This window comes from Oryzias melastigma, linkage group LG20, assembly GCF_002922805.2.
Source record: "Oryzias melastigma strain HK-1 linkage group LG20, ASM292280v2, whole genome shotgun sequence".
Lineage (NCBI taxonomy): Eukaryota > Metazoa > Chordata > Actinopteri > Beloniformes > Adrianichthyidae > Oryzias > Oryzias melastigma.
Window position 1 is genome coordinate 12,198,312 of NC_050531.1, and position 21,964 is coordinate 12,220,275.

General features: G+C 38.8%; 1 protein-coding gene across 5 annotated transcripts in view; it reads left to right on the forward strand.

Annotated features, from left to right (window-relative positions):
• The window catches only part of mllt10 (MLLT10 histone lysine methyltransferase DOT1L cofactor), a 39,532-nt gene extending 18,223 nt beyond the window's left edge, over positions 1-21,309 (forward strand). For 3 of the 5 annotated variants that reach the window (XM_024280006.2, XM_024280009.2, XM_024280012.2), the window contains 14 exons: positions 4,803-4,901; positions 5,099-5,441; positions 6,112-6,327; positions 6,632-7,111; positions 11,450-11,607; positions 14,208-14,325; positions 16,445-16,517; positions 17,475-17,668; positions 17,979-18,128; positions 18,201-18,256; positions 18,349-18,638; positions 18,845-18,868; positions 19,000-19,090; positions 19,209-21,309. In XM_024280006.2, the coding sequence (XP_024135774.1) occupies positions 4,803-4,901; positions 5,099-5,441; positions 6,112-6,327; positions 6,632-7,111; positions 11,450-11,607; positions 14,208-14,325; positions 16,445-16,517; positions 17,475-17,668; positions 17,979-18,128; positions 18,201-18,256; positions 18,349-18,638; positions 18,845-18,868; positions 19,000-19,090; positions 19,209-19,493 (2,577 nt within the window). In that variant the 3' untranslated portion in view covers positions 19,494-21,309. The remainder of the gene's footprint in view (positions 1-4,802; positions 4,902-5,098; positions 5,442-6,111; positions 6,328-6,631; positions 7,112-11,449; positions 11,608-14,207; positions 14,326-16,444; positions 16,518-17,474; positions 17,669-17,978; positions 18,129-18,200; positions 18,257-18,348; positions 18,639-18,844; positions 18,869-18,999; positions 19,091-19,208) is intronic. The other 2 variants (XM_024280007.2, XM_024280008.2) reach the window with 2 other exon arrangements.
• Positions 21,310-21,964: the final 655 nt, after the last annotated feature.

Genomic DNA, 21,964 nt, shown 5'->3' on the forward strand with positions numbered 1-21,964 from the left:
ATCGTCCTTTTTTTTTTAACATGCTCTCGTTGCATTTTTCTTATGATGGGGGACATATATGAAATATTTTAAGATTTAAAGTGCTGCTTTTCTGATTATTTCTTTATTCAAAGCTGTTTTATTTATTTAAAAAATTGGTAATCATAATAAAAAGACCACCAGGAACGATCTTACAGTAGAAAAAAATATAGTTTGGGTAGTTTTGAGTTAAAATCAAATTAGCAAAAAAAATGTGTTTGAGTGAAGCCCACTGTTAATCACAACTTCTTCCCCAATTAAAATAAAAACACACAATAAAGGTTTTTAAATATTATAGAGAGAAAATGTTTGGCTTTGTTTTTCTAAATTAAAATGAACATTCCAGGATTTATCACACTTTTAAGAGGTGGAATTTGTCTGGCTTTTTTTCTTTAAATAAATGTTATCTCTCTCTTGTTTTAATTTTATAATTTGTGGCATTTTAAACAAATAATTGAGAAATATAATTTTTAATAAAAATGTTTTGATAAACCAGTTTATTCATGTTTCATGTTTATTGGTTTAGTTTGCCATTTGTAAAGTTAACATAATAAAGAATATAAACAAACAACCAATAAAAAAAAGAAATAGGCAGAAGCTTAAAAAGCAAAAGCAAATTATTTAATTTAAATTCATCACTTAATCCATACCATAATTTTACTCCAAGAACTGAAACACATCTCATCTTAACATTGGTTCGAACTTTAACCTGTTCAAAATATAAAAGGTCTCTTAAATTATACTGAATAACTCTTAAAGTAAATAATCATTGTCATTTAGTGTAAAGAGGTTCACCTTTATGGACTTCTTATCGATTACTTAAAAATTTAGTCTTGGTAGTATTATTTTTTTATTTATTGGATCAAATATTTATGTAAGAAATATTGTGGAAAAAATAGCTTTTTTTATTATAAAGAAGTCTTGACTGTTTTCTATGTCTGATTGCTAAATTTATGTCATGGACCCCACAGGATTTTTAATGGCTTTTTTGCTAGTATGGCTGCAGCCCACCAGTGATTGCCGCCTTTAATGAATGCTACATGAGTGTGACTTAATAAGTGATGCTTGTTAACTGAACATGTAATCACAAGCTGTGTGAAATCTGAATTTACAGCAGGTTTCAAAGGATCAGTTCCACTTTTTCTGAGCGCCATGTTCCCTTTCACAACACAGAACAAAGAGTTTTTACACATTTGCCTGCATTTAAATGAAACTTCTGGTGCTGAACAAAATGTTCAGAAATTATTTAATAATGTGTAATCAGACAACACAATTTAATACAGGTCACAAAGAATTGAGGGTCTTCTTTTAGCTGTCGGTTATTCACCAAACCAAAACGTCCAGTGCCACGTCTAAAATCCTTCGCTCTATTAGAAGCATAAATTTAAAGGTGGAGTTACTTTCTTATTTGCATGCGGCCATGTGTACTTCGCTCATCCAAGGCCGTCTTCACTACAGACCATGTAAATCAGCAAGTGCATTTTCCTTTGTTCAGACTTGCATTGATGCCAGAACAAATTCAGTTTGATATAAATGGAGCAGAATTTGATTTAACCTTTTGGTTTTGTCTGAACGTGTGTGTGAATGGATAAGCTGAAGGCTTAAATATTCATTGCAAGCAGTGTCTACTTCAAACAAAGGCTTTTAGGCCTTGAAATGCTCCTTTTTAAGAAGATGCTGCATTTTGCTGGAAGACCTAATGGAAATGCAGATTGTGTATTTTTACTTTTGTGGTATTTTTAGTCAAAATAGTTCATTTTTTTCATGTGTGCTATTTTTTGACCTAAAAAAACAGATAAGAAATTTTTATTTTGGCTTGGACTGAGTGTTCATTATTCAGTGCCATATTAAGGAATGTGTGCTAATTTATCCATGTGACATTTACCGTCTCTGCTGTAGCTTTGGTTAATACAACCAGGTTTAATTTAGAAAATCAGACCCCTTTTGCAAAATTGCCTTTTTTTCTCAATTCTTCTGATATTTGTGGTGTTTTTGTGTGTTAGTCGGCCTACACGCTTTTTTGTGTTTGGTTTTCAGACTCAGATGCATGCCCACCTTATGTTCAAACCTGCAGTCAAACCACATCAGGGGTTTGAGTCCTCTATCCCCCTCCCCTCACACAATGGCTGCCTAGAAAAAGGCCTGCAGGAAACACATCCATATATACATACACACAATGGCTAATCAGAAGTCCTGCAGGAAACCGCACAAGGGAATTCCTGCCAGACCAGGGCAGATTATTTTTTTCTTTTACTTCCTGTTCCTCCCTTTCCACTCATTTAACCCCCCTGCTTCTCCTTCTCAGTCTTTATCTCAGTCCCCCTGTCCCCCCCAGGCTCACGAGAAGAACTGGGAACCATTTAATTGGAGATCTGTCAAATCCTGAGCAGATAATACTTTGTCTTTTCATCTTAATAATAGAATAGTTTTATTCATTTTAAAAACACAAACTCAGGCCGTGGCTGACCTTAACAGTGATTACTAACATTTATTTTGGTTGTTTAATTGCCTCATCAGTGATAAAGTGTGGGCTATGCATGTTACGGGGTTTATTTATGTAGAGAAAAATAGTTCTTAGATTTTTTTTTTTTTGCATGATGATTAAATCCTGTGAAAAGACACTTCCTCTGTCTTTTTTTTTAAGAATATATGTTCGAATCACCTCTTAATTTTGCGTTTTGACTATCAAGACTTGAAAGCCTGAATATTTGTGTTTGTTTTTAGCTTGTTTCATATTAAATTTAAATCTAGTTTTAAAAACATGCATCTGGAAGTTTTGAATTATTTTTAAGCAGGTATCCAGATGCATACCTTTATTGTCATCTACCACCACTTTATTTTATTTAAAGCACCTCTGAACCCCCTGATCAAATGATCACACCAGCGTTGACCTGCAGAAGAGATAAAAAGGGAGGAAAACTCTGAAAGGTTTTTTCTTTCCTTTGGCTGTAGAATCAATTGACCTGATTGATAAGACCGTGTCACATTTACTTTGTGTGCGTGTTATGTTTCCCACGCCCACTTCTGTGGGTTCTGACTTTTTTTGTGTGTGTGGCTGCCACCCGAGCCTCTCAGCTCAGCCTTTGTCCATCAACACCTTCCTCTGGAATGTTAATGAAAAACAAAGACTTCACCTCTCTGTCTGTCACTCTCTTCCCTCTTATCCTTTTGTTCCAGCCGAGGCTTTGGGCTAATTTGTTTTATTTGTGCAATTCTTTGAGGTTTTTTGGAAAGAAAAAATATTCAGTTCATTTTCAGTCCCCAAAAGTATTTCATTTAATTTTATTTGTGCAGCTAATTTATTTAATTATCAGCCTGTATTTGTTGATTGTGTCACTTTTTACAGTACAAAATTACTTTTATTGAATTGTTAAATGTTTTTTTTCTAGCATTTTTGTGCTTTATTTATGCTTCAAAAGTCAAACAATTTTGGTGACACTTCAGATGAGGTGCTGCAAAACTCTCAATATAATGTTGACAAAGATAGTTAATACATTCATTAAGCTTGTAAGCAGTTTATTAATATGGCCTTTGTTGACAAAAGGCTCCCTTTAGATGGTGAAGAACTTTACTAAGTATGTAAATAAACCTTATCTGGCTTTTTGTGCTAATAAATGTCTTACTAATAGCCTATAAACACATTAATATTGTTTGCTAATGTGTTTGTTAGGCTCGTTACCATTTTTTATTTAATGTCTGAATCTTTTAAGGTGGATCTAGAAGTTTTATCCTCAAAGCCTGCCTGTTTTGACTTAAAACGAATAAAAATCTTGCAGACCTCCTAACATTAATAAGCACAAATGTAATGTCATAAAATGGTAACAAGGCAAGAAAAAAAGAGGAAATCTGCAGTGAAAACGAAGTTTAAGTTGCAAACTTGTTTTGACATCTGTGAAGCTAAGATTAGTGGAAAGAGGACACAGGAGTTGCTATCTCCTGATGTGGCGGGTGGTGTCTGTTAACTGCCACTCACAGAGGAAGTCTGGCTAAACTGTCACAAGCCTCCTCATGATCGTTTCTTAACAAAACCTAGGGGGAACGGCGGGGAGGGGTTCGAGCTGTTTTATAATTGTCATGACACTGAGCCTCACAAGCGTGTTGAGTCCCGTGTCGTCTGTTAGGATCATTACATATTTTCACCTCCTATTTTCAAGAGTGGGTGTGCGGCCGCATGCATGCAAGTGTGCAATTAGAGCGTGCGCACCTGTCTGCCGAATCCACGTGTGGGGCGTGTGCGCGTGAGGGTGTCAAAGCACTGACACCCAGTCGCCACCTTGGGTATGAGGGAGAGTTGGCTGTGGGGGCGAGGGTGTAAATTGAGCTTTGATGGTCCATGAGAAACGATATGATTGATGAAACTACAAGAGCCTGAACGCTTCAATACATGGCACTTAGATGCACTCAGTCTTTTTGTACAGCAGCATGCTAAATTCCTGTTTTATTTCCTACCTCTTTTTATCTCTCTTCCATCTCACTCTTGTTTTGTGGATCTTCAGGCTTTAATCTCAGATTGAGTCTTTGAAATGCCACATTCCTTCTTTTTTCTCTTTCTTTTCAGTCGTATAAGCACACGCTCTCCCCTTTTATTCTTAAACCCTAATAACTCACAGCATACTTTCTTTTCATTTTCACATTTTTGTAGCCATTTTCATTCAAAGATCACAGAACATGCTTTCAGTTTTTTTCCTTTACTGGATTTAGTTGTAGTTTTTAGCTTCCCCTCACTCACTTTTAGCATTTTCATTTGAATTATTTTCTTGTTGTTTTTCACTCTGCATGTTCAGAAACACAAGGAGCGCGACAGACACAAACCGAAACACAAAAAGTCTGCAATGGACATGTCCCCCTCGCTCGTCCTCCCAAACATCATGGGCCCAGAAAAGGTGAGGGCACATTGCACACTGTCCTTCACACCTCTTTTCCTCCACCTCCTAAGTTTCTTGTGTCTTTCAGCCTGCTTTTCTCAAGCTCCATTGTTTTCTAGTTTGCCTCCCTTTTTTCCGGATGTTTTCATGGTTCCTGTACTCCCTTTCACCCTGAAAGCTCACCTTCACCCTCCTTTCTCATCCTCCTCCTCCAGCCCTACAATAGCGGAAGTTCGGGAGGAGCTGTCAACTCTCTACCAGCATCCTCACAGAAGAGATTGGACGACAACGCCGCCCGGTTCACCAACGCCAACTTTCAGGAAGTGTCTTCCTCTCACTCTGGCAGCAATAGCAATTCCAAGGATGGTTTAGCCGCTGATCCAGGCAAGTCGGCGTCTGAGGTGAAGAACAAGAAGAACAGCGGCGCGGGTCATGCGGTGGGGTCCAGAGTCGGGCGCAAGTCCCTCACCTCCTCAGGGAAGCCTCTTCCCTCCACTGTGGTCACTATGGCAACCTCCTCTACTTCTGTGTCTGCTTCCACTGGCCCTTTCCATCAAGGTGAATTGTCGACAGCAAATGGTCCCGTTTAGTCAGTTAAAATCATACAAACCCAAAGACAAATCCTCTGTTGTTATCGCTCTGTCCACCCACCAAACAATTCTGCCAATGTAGCCCAACTGCACAGTCGGCAGTGTAATGAAAGCCCACATAAGTGGGAGTGCTGTGTCATTTGCTCAGGCACCAGACTTTTGTGTGTGTCTGTGATAACACTGTTTCGTCTCGACTGGCCTTTGCCTCCTGTTATCTGGGGCCCTGTCTGGAAACACACAAACGCCGGCGGGGAGAGCATGTGGAGAAGTTAAGCACTCACTGTTCACATTGAAACGCCTGTTTTATGCTATCAGAACCTTGAGACCCATGTCAGGTGTGTGTCTGTGTCTGGCAGCGGTATTTTGCAGCTGTCTGGAAAAAAAGGGAGGAAAGTTACAAAAAAACTTCCGCTGATAAACAAGAGGATTACATAGTGAAGAAAGACGTATTGTTTTAGTCGATGGAGCAAGAGTTGATTAAATGTTTGGTTCTCTAGAAATCTATTCTGCTGTAATCTCTTTGTCAGTGTCACATGTTTTTGTTCTCTTTTTGCTTCCACTTGTTTGTTCCGTTTTGTACTTCTTTATTTTTACTCCGTTCTTCCTTATATCTTTTATTCATCTTTTCTATCTTTCAGGCCTCTTGTTGACCAGTGCCAGCAAAACCCCGTCTGCACCTTCTACCGACTTCATAAGTTTCACAGACTCATCGTTGCGTCCCGGTAGTGGAACTACTTTTTCTTCTCCGCCATCCTTCAGCAGCTGCCTCGTCAAACCGAGCTCAGAGGGCGGAGCTTCTGAAGGAACAACAACTCTTTTTGGTTCTCTCATGTCTCCTTCGACAGCTTCTGCAGGTGACACAATTTTTATAATATTTTCTTACCCATTTTTTCGTGTCTAGCTGTGTGTGCATGTGTCTTTGATCTGATCATATACAATTATGACAAACGTTTACATCTAACTATCGGTATAACCCATCCCTCTCAATCGGAAGGAAATTTTGGATCCGAATGAGTCGAGTCAGATTATTCCAAATGATGCATTTACATGATCCATTTTTACTCTCATCAGGCTTTTATTCTGATTACTTGTGTCCATGTAAACGCAACTTATGTTAAAATGAAATTAATCACTGAGCCTGTTTGGATTTCATTGCAGTGGGCGGGAAGCTGTATGAGAATTCCCACAGTCACACAACAGGCGAGACACCAAGCCTTGTTGGGTCCACCGGCTACAAACGGCCCCAACCTTCCAGTGCCGGACTTGGAATTGGCGGAGCCCCTACCGCAGGGACAGAAGATGGGGTGAAGAAGAAAAAGAAAGGCAACTGGAGGAACAGATTTGGACCTTGCTTTACCACAGATGTGAAGCCCACTGAGCCAGCGCCATCCTTAACTCTCCCCACCTCGTCCTCAGCCAGCGCCTCCTCCTCCACCGCTTCTATTGCTGTCTCGGCCTGCTCCACGCTCTCAGGCCGGCCAGGTTTAGTTTCCAGCAGCGGATTAGGAGTGGGAATGGGAGGAGGAGCAGAACGGGGGCTGGGGGTCATGGGCGTCGGTGCCGGGATTCAGAAATCCCCGTCACTCCTCAGGAACGGAAGCTTGCAAAGCAACAGCAGCTCCACGTCTACTGTCTCAGGTGAGGAGGGCACACAACACATCATGTTTTAAATGTCTTTAGTTTTAAAGACTCAAAGTATGACTTTGTTATTTCGAACCCAGACATTAAATTGGAAAAATATCCATAACAGATGATAATTCTCCTTTAACTAATGAGCAGATTATTGGCTTATTTAAGAGATTGTCAGACGGTTATGAAATGTAATAACTAATTGTATGGAGAGTTTCAATTTATTCTATTGATATTGAAGCAATTCCTTTTGAAATTCATCTCTGCGCACCTTTTAGAAAACAGGAATATCTTGTGTGTGCCATGGCTGTATTTACTGTTCTCCTCAGTCATCTCGTTAGTCCCTGAATGCTATCAAATTAAAAAGAAAATGATTAGAAACGGCTCCTGTATTTGGGAATATTAACAGAAAGGATTTGACTCATTTTTATTGCCGTCTGTCTGTCGATCTTTATGCTGGTTTTCTCTGTGTGTGTAGTAGTATTTTTTTTTTCTCACCGTGGAAGTCGTCTGTATGATTTTCCCTTTCCCTAGCGTGTTCAGTTGCTTGGCAACTGTCTTTATGCTTTGGAGTTCCTCTCTGCTGATGAAGGTGGCTCAGCACAGTCCACACTTCCCACATGTCTCTCTCTTTTCTTTTTTTTTCTTCCAGGATCATCACTTCTTTGTTCCTCCCTCCATCTTTCAGCAGCTCTCTTTGCTACCATTCTGCTCTGTCTATAAATCACAGCTTATTTGACAAATATGCAGTGTTGTTTGGACAGTACCAAGTGCAGTCTTATGTAAACATGAAATGAAAATATGCGTAATGTGCATGAACATATTGCGTTGTATACGAGTACTGAGGATGTACTAAGCAATGTTATATCAGAATTATTGATGATAAGCAGAACAAGATTCAGAAAAAAGCTAATATAACTTTATATTGTCTTCATTTATTTTATTATAAATACTAAACTTGAGTAGTTCTAATAAAATATAAAAGAACACTAAAGTAGTTGATGAATTTACACACACTTGCTAAATTCAGAAACTTTTCTTTCTTTATCTTAAATTTAGGAGCAGGTTGTTTAATTTCCTAACATAAGAAATGTATTTACATTAAATTGATTTTTAAGATTCTCGGTTGTTTTCTTTAAATTTATGTTGCCTTTGTGAGACAAGTCATGTTTTAACACAACATTAATGTTTGAACAAAACATGCATTTAAAAAAATATATAAACTTTAATTATTTTGAATCTAATAAAATTAATCAACTTTGATTTTGTAACAAAAACGTTTTTCATTTTAGTTTTGAATTTTGTTTTTTTCAGTGCTTAAAAAATCTCCAAATTAGTGAAATGTTTTTAAACTTTTAAGCTAGTCTCTTATTGTGAAAATTATTTCTTATTGTGTAATTTTTTTAATGACAACAATTTCAAAATTTGAGATTCAGTCATTAAACTTGATATAAACTTTAAATGTATAATAAATTGAAGCGATTTTTTTTTTCACATTTTGGCTAAAGAAATTCCAAAGAAATTAAAATACAATTTAAAAAATATTTTTTCTTTCAAAATATTCAGAATTTTAAATTAGTCACAAACTGGCAGTGATGATGTGTGGATTTGTTTTTTAACTCCTGTTTTGTATTTGGTAATGATGTACCTTTAAAACAAATCTGAAAGTTTTGTCAGGTTTGTTTAGTAGTTTTGATTGAAGATAAATGTTTCGGTTGCGTTAGTGCTTTTCCTCAATCCAGGGGTGCCGCTGACAAAATGTAGGGCAGACACTGGTGGTTGTGTGTGATGGTGCATCATCTATACATGTGTCTGTGAGACAGAATGTGCCCCTCGCCCTACTGTAAATATTTAGCAAAGGGTTAATGCGGGGCAGCAATAGGAAGGATCCTGGCGTTTATCTCTCCCCCACCACCGCCACCAATTCTGTCTGCTGACTCTGCTGTGCTGATGGATAGATAGTTAGCCTGATAGATATGAGTCGGTGGAATGGGAGAAACAGAGGGTCAGATTTTGGCTAGGTTAATGTTTGATGGCGCCGGGGTCACTGATGGGACGGCTAGTTGAGTGTGTTAGGTTTGATGGGTGGGGGGAGGAAAGATGCTGACTTGGAGTGGATTTATTCAGGCCAGCTGGAGTGCAAGTATTGAGAGACGTGAAAAATGATAAGGAGAAGAAAGATGCTCCTCCTATTGTTAGATTTGCTGAGTAATTTATATGATCGCATTGTTAACTCAATCATTCTAAATTATAGGGTCTAACAACATGGTGTCACAAATGGAAAGCAGATATGGATAGATAAATTATACAATGAATGGTAATTAATTTGAAGCGTATTATGCTAATATTTTTAGCTAAAATTATCTGCAAGTTTGTAATTGCACACACTTGATATTAGCTAAAAGAAAAAAATATTTCGAAACATTTTTCAACAGCAAATGAGCTTTTTCTGTATTTCAAAATAAAATGTGTCATTTGGGTTTAGCAGTGGGGAAAAACAGAACTATTCAAAAGTTATTTAAATTAAAGCTGACTGAATTTATACACATTTTTTTTAAAGAAAGTGTATTTTTAAAAAGTTGAGACCGAATAAGATTTTCTAAATATTTTAATCTTTGATGTTAAAATGGTTTTATGAGTCTCAAAAACTCACTTCATTGACTGTAAAGGATTTTCTCTCTATTTTAACTAAATACTTTATTTTTTAAGGTTTTCTAAGAGCTTCGTTTTAAAAGTATAATTATAATTGCTATCAACAGAAGACAGGTTCAGTTATTTATCTTTTTACTTCAAAACAAAGTCTTCCTGAACAGAAAATAACAGGTTTTTCAGTAGAATTACTTGTTTAACAGGTTATTGATGAATTATGATAGCATTCATATGATTTTGGACTTGATTCAGCTTTTTGGTAGTGATTACGAAAGATTTCTGTCTCATAACAACAGCTTGAACAATTTTTGGTTAGTTGTTTTAGAGCTTGTGTTGAGCTAAACAGGAAAGAAGTATTGAGACCCGTTGTGCTCAAGGGGCTAAAATTATTGATCAAGCAAATAGGTTTTAGGTTTTACAAGCCCAAGCTTGTGTGCGATGACGCTCTCTTACTTCTTTTTTTTTATTTTTTTTTATTGAAGATGATACCATCCCTGAAAGATTTTCTACAAGCTAAATTTTGATGTTAAAATTGCGCTTTTAATTTGAAGAAGAAAACTCACACAAAAACTATTTTCAGTTAAAAGGAAGGGGAAAAAAACAATACTTTATATGCTGTAATTTAGAGTAATGTTTATTTTAAGCATATTTCATTGAAAAGAATAACATGTAAAAAAATCAACTCATTTGTTGATGTAATTTTGCTACAAATTAGCAAATTTTTTACATGAAATAAGGTAATTTTAGGTGTTTTAAATTGAAAAAAAATTATATTACATTTATGGACTTACGACCCCCTTCTTCCCCCAGTCACCACCGCAGTGTTTTGTGCGTTTCTTATCCGATAAAGTGTTGGTTGGGCCCCTAATCCAGCTGCTGAAACCCGTGTTGGAGCACATGCCCCCTGAGCCTCTGCTGCCCCGCTTTGGGTATCAATTTTTCTGCTGCATATTGCAAAGCGTTATTAATAGTATGTCAGCCCATGTAGCGCTCATATCTATGGCTGGCTCCCTCCTTCCTCCCCTCCCCTTCTGGCACAAAGATCTCTTGTTCCCCCAGTGAATGCTCGCTGCCCTGAGCCATTCAGGCTTTTGTGGGACTGAGGGGGCCCTCCCCTCCCCTCCTCTACCGGGGTCAAAGGGGGGCAGGGGCAGGGCTTATCCTCAGTGGGCAGGCACAAGGGGTTGATAAGGGAGGAAGAAGAGGTAGACGTGTGCGCGGGCGATGATGGAGAGTGCGGACGAGGATGTGTGAATACAGAAAAATATTTAGAGATAAACTGAAATGACATTTGTTTTTATTTTTGCATTTCTATTGAAAGGAGAACACAAATAAAACTCCTTTATTTCTATGAGAATTAATAGTGTTCTATTAATTAAAACTTTCATTTTTTGATTATTTTTAGTGCTTTTTTAAATTATAAAAATTGTAGAGAATGTTACCTTTATTGAATGTCATTTTAACCTCAAAACAAATTTATGTTGACAAAAAACTCCTATCAATGTGGGATGTTTTGGCGTTTGGTGGATTGTTTACATTGTTTTTTTAAGCACATTTGTGATGTTTTGAGTTTTTTATTAACTCCAGCAATGTGACATTGATCCAATTTTGTCCTAGAGGTGTAAACTTTTTCATAGTTTTATTTTTTTATTAATCAAATGATACATTAAAAATAGTTTTCTCTTTATTTCCTTACAGGTGTCTTCTCTGGAGATGGCTCATCGTCAGGGAGCGGAGTTGTTGCCATGGGCGGAGCAAGCTCGGAGTTGTCACAGCAACCGCAGCCCACTCCTTCCCTGGCCCCGCCCTCTCCATTCACAGCTACTGCACCACTTAACAGCACAGCCTCCACACACGTGAGTCAAACGCAAACCGCCTATTCAACAGCCTTTTCCTCTCTGTATTCAACATCCTTTCGTGCATCTTTGAGCTCAAGTGCTGCTAAAATATGACAACACAAATAAGCCGAGGCACTCCAATCAAATGTCTTCCGCACCGAATCTTTTAGGACTATTATTATTCCTTAATTATTTGTGAAATGTCTATTCTGACCTTGTGTGGAGTGTGTTTTGAAAGGTGCTTTATGGCTGATGGTTGGCTGCACCTGTACAGTTGTTGGGGTTTATGAAAAGCACAAAAAAATGAATACTTTTTCTTTTTTAACCCTTTTTTCAACATATAATTTTCCACATTAATTCAGTTCTAATTAAGCCTGATGAATGTCAACTTATTGAAGTGTGCTGGAATCCTATGGGTGTAAATAGCGTGACAGAATATATTCATATTCGGGAAAATATAAGGTTCCATAAAAAAATATACCCACATTAGGGCATCTTTTGTTCCCTTAAATACTATTTATGATTTCAAGTTGTCAAAATCAAACATTTAGGAAAAAAAAGTATTCAGATGCAGAAAAAGAAAATAAAATACTTCAGATTTCAAAGCATGGTTGAAGCATCATAATTGTTTACATAAAAAAATGTAAAAGTAAAAGGCAGGAAGTGCTGCAGACTTTATTCAGATTAAAGAAAATCATCAATCAATCTGAAAGGATCAGTAAATTTGCAGATGCTAACTTTTTAAAGCTACCGTTTAGTTACCATGCCATTAAGTCTAATCTGATCAACCTAAACCCTCAATCAAAACCATCAGATTCCCGCCTTCTACTGTCCAGCATGACTGTCCAGATTTGATTTTCTCCATCGTGACCTTTTTTTTTTTTAGTTTTGTTCCTCACTTGAAGTTTTTCTTACTCTCAACCTTCCCTTTTTCTGTCCCCCGTCACCCCTCCACCTCTCTTCGTTGTCCTGTGATGTAATGACATCTGACAAGCGCCACATTAGAGATGGGTTGGGGGGGGGCACAGATGGTGGGTAGGAGGGGGGGTCAGTGTGATTGTGTTTGTTTTCGGTGTGTCGGGAGCTTTAGACTCATGCCTGGAGTCCAGCTGTATATGTTTGTTCATTTCACGTTCATGGAGGTGTGAGGTCTGTGTGTTTTTTAGCAAAAAAAGAAAAAAAAAAAAAAAAGAAGACAAATGTGTGGATTTGTAAATTTGTGGGCATGTAGAACACACACCCACTTTGACCTGCAGGTCTGCAGGAATCACACCACTGTAGAATGATGCTAACAACAGGCTTTTGTGTGTGAATTTGAGTGTGCGCTTGCTGTTCTCAGTCCACCAGCGGACTACTATCATTGGCTATCAGCCAGGACAGAGAGCCACTAATGAAAAAAGGATGTAAATGAAAAATGAATGCTGATGGGAAAGGCGCACGATTATGAAGTCATTTCAGTTCGGGCAAGATGAATGGAGAGATTCCCCCTTTTTAATACTAATCAGGAGTTGAGTTTTGCTCTTTTTATTTTAATTTAATACAATAATGGCTGAATTGTAATATTAGAATGATTTTGTCGAGGACATTTTAGTTTTTTACACAGTTAATACAAATATATTTTCAACTTGTAATATAATTTTAGTCATTTATAAGGATTTTTCTCATGGTAAAATTAGCTCCACAGATTTGCTCAACTTTCCTTGCACTATGGGCCTAATCCATTTCATGCTTCATCACATGTTTCACTCAAAAATACTTATTTAGCGTTCAACAATCAGCCATTTTGTTCTTTTAGATGGAGCAGATTCCCCTCCTGGTGCTCCACACTCACTGTCCTCCTGCTCACTCCACCCCACCCTTCACGCCACTGCCCTTATTTGGGAAATGCCTTAATTGGATTAAACTCTATGCATCAGAAACACTTTGTCAGCATGTCAGCATACTCTGATCCCTCTGTGTGTGTGTGTGGGGGGGGGGTGTATTTATAGGTTTCTTTTATTTAAATTTACATTTAGGCATAGGTATTTACAAAAAAAAACATATTTGCAAGGGAATGGAGTAAAAAGTTCAAAGGTGAAAAATAGTTTTTTCTATATTTAATTCATTAATATTAGTAATTGGATGCAATCAAAAATAAACAAAAGCAATCCCTAAACAGACTTGCTGCTTTTTATTGTTTTTTTAAATGTTACGAGTTAAAACATATTCTGTAATGATTTTCAGACTTTTTTATAATGCATTCATATTATACTTTTTTCTTAAAATTTGTATTACATTTATTTAAATTCAGTTGCCAATTCATTAATATTTTATTAATATACGGAACTTAAAATAAAATGTAGTTTTTTGCTATATTATTTTTAAAATTATGTAGAAAAATATGTTGAAATTCTGTAAAATCATTTTAGGAATTTTTAATGTCTGGTTTGCTTCATTTTAATTTTAATTTAATTTGTTTGATTTAAACAAAATGTTTTTATATTTAGCTTTGTAAAATAAAATTGTAAATCTTAATTTTTTAAGTGTGTGATTATCTTAAAACTTTTTTTTTTTTTTGCCACCTTAACCACAATATTCAGGTAATGTTGCTGATGTTCTGTGTACTCCTTCATCCTCAGGTGAGCGGTCTGCCAGGATCAGTCTTCAACCTGGCACCTCCTCACATGTTTGGGAACAGACTGAACCCAAACTCCAGCATGGCAGCTCTCATCGCTCAGTCTGAGGCAACACCAGCAGGTAAGGCAGCATTTGATCCACATAACAACATTTTTTTATGCTAAGTCATTTGTTAAATTAAACGATTTAACCAGGAATCCACTTAATTTTGGAAAAATTACTGTGATAAATTTTTGGAAATAAATTAAGGCATGAAAGAGTTAGCAATAATGTGTATTTAAATAGGAATAGATTTTAATAAAGCAGCTTTAATGCCACCAAAAGAATTTATCTGTATGCATGTAAAAAAAAAACTTCTGACGTAAAGATCCGGCTTCTCGATTGTAGAGCAAATAACACAAAGATAGGAAAGAATGTAGGAATAAGCATCAACATTTATTGATTTACAATAAACCGTGGAGCATTTAAATTACATGTGTCTATAGTAAAGGAAAGGAAGGTGAAGAAATAAACATGAGCAAGCGTTTAGCTTTTTATATTAAGAATTATTATTAAGATTTCAAAATTAAAGTTTGCCTCTTTTTCTGTTTGTGAGTGTTCGTGTTTGTGCATGTATGTGTGTGCGATAGAGGATAATGGCTCAGTCATGCCCCTTGATCCCACAGAGGTCAAGGGTCGATGTCAGTCTTAAGCCCCTCCCACTGAGCTCTGTTGCTCTTCAGCACACATTTAATCACGGCTCTACTTCCAGGTTTTCCGTAAATATACAATAAATAAATACTAAAGTCTAATTTTATATTGTTATTGTGTTATATTGTGGATTAATTTAAATATTGATTGCAGTTGTTTAAATATACTTTGAAATAAATCTTTAAAATAATAACAAATGTTGAATGAATCCCTGTGAACCATTTTCTCGTGTAAAAGTCTTCCACAGCCTTGAGTTTCATTCAGAGCTGTTTTTTTGAGATTTCCTTTTCACATACAAAGACGTGCACATTTTCTTTTTAAAAAAAAAGGTGTTTAAAAAATGTGCATTTTATCCTCATCAATAGGCTTGTGGTGTTCAAAGGGGCTTTTGTTGTGATGAAACGGCAGTTTGATCCAAGCCTTTGAAAACTGACAGCCGACTGCACACTGACCAGACGCGGGCGGACGTCAAACCACATCTTAAACCAGATCTGTGCTTTCTCCATTTGTTAAATAAAAACTGATTGATTTGTAAACTTGCTGATCAGTGATGGCTGAAACATGGCCCCTCACTGTCAGCATAACTGCACGGCTCGCTTGTCAGCAAATAAGAATCTCCCGACTCCAAATGTGAAAGGTGTGTTTGTTTGCAAAAAAGCTTGTTTACTTTGGCATCCATCTCTCATTGCTTTGGAGTGTCTGGAGGGAGGTGCCAAGATGGAAGGGGTTAGCAAAGAAAAAAAAAAAAAACAGAAGAGAACTAGAAACCAGGGAGGTGACCTGGTGGGGGTAAAAGCTGGTATTGACTGTCTTAAGTAGAGGGGAGTTGGAGTGAGTGTGTAAATGCAGAAGTGTCGGTGCATGTGTGATTCATTACTCTCACTGAGGAAAATGAAAAGGAACGTCTGGCCAGAGGCCCAGAGGGAGGAGAGATGGAGGCTCTCACAGAAGGTAGAGAGGAGGAGACGCATGAGTTTGAATGATGGGTTTTTGTATGAAAAGCTACAAAGAACGGAAGAGGTTATAGAAACAAAAGCATTAAGACACCTTTAATATAGTTTGGATAGAGCTTTATCACACTAAAGCTCCCGACCACCTCTCTTGTTTAAAGTTTTACTTTAAAGATATTTTTAATCAATTTTTCCAAGATTTTGCTTTAAAATTAAGAATTTAAACATCAATTATAATTTTATATTGCAAGAAAGCTCTCAATATATTTTCAATGATTGTTTAGCCTTTCTAGAGGACCAAAATTGGTGACATTTAATGTCTTTTTTTATTTTTGTAACCCTCATAAAGTTGGGTTTTATAAGCTTTTTTTGTGTCATTTTGAACAACTAAGCACTTTTTTTTTCTTAATTTCATGATTGATCCAGACATTTCAGTCAAGGACGCTCTCAACGTTTTCCGATTTAAATGGGTGTTTTGTCTGCCAACAGGAACAAAAATATCGAGTTTGCTTATTACAAAAATAAAATAAAAATGCAGAGCAGAAAGGAAATGATGCTCTGAGATATTCCGCTGATTTTCCGTCCTCGTGGTTTTGCAGATCAGGAGGTGGGAGACGGCAGCGGCGGATCTCAGGGCTTTCCCGTAAGAGCTTCTCCCAAGACCACCCCGCGGTGAATGCACACACACTCTCTCAGATGCCCTCCCACCCTGCACTCTCCATTTACATTCCTGTCTGCCCCCACCACCACCCCTCCTTTTTCTGCTTTTCCCTCCGCTGGCCCCTCGTCTCCTCGCTCTTCCTCCCCTCACACACTCCTCCGTCTTTCGCTTTTACCCCTACAGGCAATTCTTGTTCTCCCAGCCAGCGATAACTTGTGTTTTTGAAAGTGGTAGCTATCTTTTTTTTTTCTCTTATTATATATTTTTTGGCTTTAATTTCATACGGATGGATAGCGTGATGATTAACTCCATCTTCTCCATCTGGGAGTATTTACATGGATCTTTCCGGATGGAAATATCCATCAAACAGACGAGTATTTTATTTGTTTTTGACACTTTGTGAAGAGAGTGATTTCTGTTGACAAGGTTGGTGATGCTTTAAATGTTCTTGTGGCTTGTTTTATAATGTTAAAACACTTCTGACAACACATGACGTTGAAGCCATCCATGTGTTTTAAATCTTCCTTTTAAGTTAAAGACTCTTGTATCAAATGATCTTTTTTTGCCTATAGAATAACAGTTTGGTTTCATTTTAAAGTGTAAATTTTCTTGCCTTCGCGTGTCTATTCTCTCAACTGTCGCTCATTCCCCGCTCTTTCACACTCAACAGATTGTCTCAGCACACCGAGATTTATCGCATCGAGACTTCCCTTTCTGTCTGCCTCTCCCCGTTCCATGTCCTCCTTCTTCCTCCCTCTCCCACTCTTTTTTTTTTCTTTTTTTTGACTCCCACTTGCAGACAGAAAGCCTGGCCCCTTTTCATTAGAGGCCACTGTAACAACAAATTGATGTAGTTTTATAGCCAGCAGTGTCTATGTTTGTCTGACGTTTATGTTGGGTCGTTAATCTCCCCATTGACCTCTTCATCTCTCCCCTTTTCTGCCCATGCTCTCTTTCCCTTCATTCAGCTCTCCCATTGGTGGCCTGCAGATCCGCTATGACTCTTTGGGGTCGTTGCCAGGGCCGGGGCTTGGGTTGCTAGGGTCTGGGGGAGGCGTCGGAGAGACGCTGCCCCCGGTGGCCACCAGTATCGAGCAGCTCCTCGAAAGGCAGTGGAACGAAGGGCAGAGCTTCCTGCTGCAGCAAGGGGCTCAAGGAGACGGTGAGGGGACACGCTCGGTTTTTGTTTGGTCACAAAAACAAATTCATGGGTCAGTTATTTGAACTTCCTATCAGTGATCAATAAAGTTACTATCAAAAGAATAAACTTCTTCAGCTGTTAATGTTTAAAAATGTCTGATATAGCTGACCTTCGACCCCTGAGGAAAATCTATATCTGCTTCCTGTTTGTTTGGACACGTCTCCTCTCAAAAACACATCTTCAGTTTGAGATTCTGCATCGTTGACACATTTCCTGACTCTTTTTTAATGCCTGTTGACAGAACATTTCTCCTCTCCTCTCTCCCTGTCAGTGGTGGGAATGTTGAAGTCGCTCCATCAGCTGCAGGAAGAGAACAGGCGTCTGGAGGAGCAGATCAAAACGCTCACCATGAAGAAAGAGAGGCTGCAACTTCTCAGCGCTCAGCTCTCCGTGCCTTTCACCCCTTCGACTGCCTGCTCTGGTACAGCCGCCGGCTTCACTCGTACGTGTTTCCTCGCTGCTTTCTTCTAACCTGCTGGTGTTTGTGCTGCAGAGGTCAGAGGAACCCAGGCGGGAGTCAGCGACTCGTCTTTACCTGTGGCAGCTCAGGTGAGGACGAAAGCTATCAACAGATTAACTAATCCGAGTCCTAATGTTGTTTCTGAACTTTTTCTATCTTTATGTATCTCTCTGCACTTCAGGACACTGCTTCATGCGGAGGCCACAGCAGCAATGGCTCCACCTCCTCACTTTCCACCCCTCCCTCCGTCTCCCAGAGCCCCCCTCAGCCGGCTCTCAATGGGGTTGCGACCACAGCCGGGCTGAGTGGCGTGACGGGCCTGATCGGCGCTCTGGGGGCGGGAAACGTGCTGGGCATCGGGGGGATCGTCGGAGCCCTAAACGGTGTGATCCAGACGCCGGCAGGCACCGCCAGCCCCCACACACACACTACAGGAGCAGCTGCAGGCGTCACTCTGCCCGTCAATAGCAGGTATGGAACAGCTGCCGCCAGCGCCGGCGAGGTCCGCCTCACATAATTGACAGCTGCTAGAGTCCCAGGATGATCATAAAATCAAAGCATCTGATGCTGAAGTGCACAACAGGATAAATAAACCTCTTAAAGCAGCAGAATATGTAACTTCAGGAAGCCTAACAGGTCTTCTGCTTTTGTGTCTTCTTGCTTTCGTTGGATTGTAGCAGCTCAGCCACTAGTAAGAACAGGTGAGGGGTTTGGAGTAAATCACAGGAACCTGCTTAGAAATGCATGTTTGTGTGGTTCATTTTCTGTTTTCTCACTCCTTTTTTCATCCAGAGCTCTGATTTGTTAATTTATTGTTGTTTTGTCTGGTCAGCACGACGCGGCTCGGCCTGTTATCGGAGCAGCAGAGGCTCCTCCTGCAGCAGCAGCAGCTCCAGCAGCTGCTGGCCTCTCAACCTTCAGGGGTAAGACCCTCACAGACGTCTCAACATTTACTACCTCAATTCTCTTTGGTAATTCACAATTATCCCATTTTATTTTGGCGGGATGGTTCCCTCTTCCTCTATCCCTCCAACCTCACAGGATCAGCAGCAGGTGTTGCTCTACCAACTGATGCAGCAGCAGCAGGACCTCCAGCAGCTGCAGTCCCTCTCCTCCTCTGCCCAGATTCCCTCCATCTCCCTCTCCTCCGCTCAGATCCCCATCAACAACCTGCTGCCCGGCACCCCGAGCCAAGGCCAAGGCGCCATCACTGCCAACCCCTTCCTGGCGCTGCAGCACGCACACACTGACACGCACGGCTCAGGGGCGCAGAAGCCTCGGCTAGCCGAGAAAGCCGTGGGCGTCGCAGGGCAGGAGAAGACATGACGGCATATGTTCTTTTGTTTTGGAGTTGTTGCTTTTTTTTTTAATTCAATAATTATGCAGAGTTTGAAATCAGTCTGTTGGTCAACCTTGAGAGAAATCTGAGCAGATCGTTTTTTTCAGTGTAAAGGATGGGAAAAGCCGTCACTGTAGCTGGACCTTCCTTTGTTTTTGCAGCTTTATTTTGTGTCAACTCACACTATTTATTCCTTTGAAACTTTAGATATTGTACTTTATACCTCTAGTGCTGCTTTTTATTACTTTTTTGTCGGATTATCGTATTTTTATTTAATTTTCCTAATAGTATATAATTGTTTAGAACCTGTGATTTTTGTTTAATTTTCCGGTAAATTAACAAGTTGAATTACCAGAAATGGCTTTTATTTGTTCTTCTGCTCTTCCTTCCACGACGGTCCGGTCTTCTCTGCTGTTTTCTCTCAGGGGCCTCAGCCAACCAGAGCTGCTCACTCAACACTCAAGCAAGCGCAGCCGCAACTACAAAGTTAACCAGAAAAAAGAAAAAAAAATGACAGCAGTTCATGCTCAAACACAGAAAATAGTTCCTGAGAATAGCAGTGAGCAGTAGCAGATGAATGTTTGACATCTGTCTCGCTGTAGTCCCAGGAGGAACTCTGGGTCAGCGTAGTGAAAAAAGCCCACATGTTCTCCCCACGTCTGCAAGCCACTCACGTCAGCGAGCCGCGGTCACCACAGAAGCCTTGCGATCGACTGTTCTTATCTGGGCCAGATACAGGGGGCTCAATCTGGAATGTGAAATGTTTTAAAAAAAATAACACAATTTTAATCTTCAGAGGGATCCATTAATCCACACTCTAAGCAATGCATTTCATCTTCCTGACTCAGCCCCCTGCTGCATCTACCTCTTGAGCAGGACCTAAAAGGCCAGCGGCAGTGGCCATTTGCAGACCCACCACAGTCAGGACTGGCCAATCAGGGTCCAAACCCAAGTGCCTGAGGCCCAAGGAGGTTTTTTTTTGTTACCTTTACGTCTGCCTACTTTTTCCACAAAGCCACTGGTGAAAAGCTGCATTGCTACTGCAAAATCACAAGAAAAGAAAAAAAAAAAACACTCGCTCCATCGGGGCTGCTGTCTCTTTAATAAATTAGGAAGTTTTATTCTGCTGCATTCTGTAATATCAAAGTTGTGCTTTTTATTTATCTGGAGGGTTTTGTCTGTGTGTGTGTTGGGCATAAGATAATATATTTTACAGCCCGATAGTTTTGTGATTTCACATTTTGTACTACTGTGTACAGTTTTGTCTCTTCCCTACAGTCTCATTTTGCTGTAAACCAATTCCTTCAATTTATGTGTTTGAAAGCTACTTTTGGTGCTGGGGGGGTGTACATAGCTGTTTGTAGGAGAGGAGGAAGTGTTCAGGGGCCTTCAGTGGCGCCGGTTTTACCTCTTTAAGTGTACATAAACCTTTCCCATTGGCCGTTGGTGTATATAAGTGATCGTGATTGGCCGTGCCGGTGTAAAGGAAAGCAAATAACACCTCAGTTTGTGTGTGTGAATCTTTAGGACCAGACAATTAAGATTGACAATGACTGGACAGCAAAAGTATTAATTTATTTTTATATGTGCAGGGACATTGTGGTTTTTTTTTTTTTTTTTTTCTAAATATGCACCATTTTCTTGATGGTTTTATACTCTGAGCACCATGTTTACATCTGTGCACATCTGTTTGGATCAATTTTGTACAGATGGAAAATAATTTTTTTTGAGGGGGGAAGTGGGTTTAACAATGTATTGCAAAACACAAAAATGAACACTTTGGATTAAATAACTAAAGAAGTCTGTGTGTTGAAGAGTTGAATTATTTATGCCATAAATTGAACATTCTGCAAAATTCTTTAACTTTGATGCTTACATTTATTTTTATTGTTTTTGAAAAAAAATATGTAGATGCCAAATAAAGCTAATTTTGGAGAAGAAGCAGTAGATTAACTCCTATTTAAAAATTCTGTATTTGTTGCTGAAAAAAACAGTTTTTTTGGGATGCAATAACTGAAGTTAAAACAAGGAATATGATTATTTAAAATTTTCATGTAAGCTTATCTTTTTTTTATTTAATAAAAAATGTGAAAGTTACCTTTTAAGATGAAAGTTTGTTAAAAAAAATAATTTGCTGAAAATATGTACTAAGGTTGCACATTCAAAGAGGAGTTAAGATGTGTAAAGTAAAATTACAACAATTAATTAAAGCTTAATTCCATTAAAGAACAGTATATATATATATGTATATATATATATATAAACACACATAAAGGAAGCAAAGCTGATGACTTACAGCTGCTGGAGCTGTAGGTGTGTGTGCATGCGCTGTGGAAGTGGGGGCACAATTCTGCTACATCTGCCTCCACTGTGGTAATTAAAAGCTCACTATCCTCCTGCACCCCCTGCTCCACGTGCACACACACACACAGTCCAACCTGCATTCAGTAACAACCGA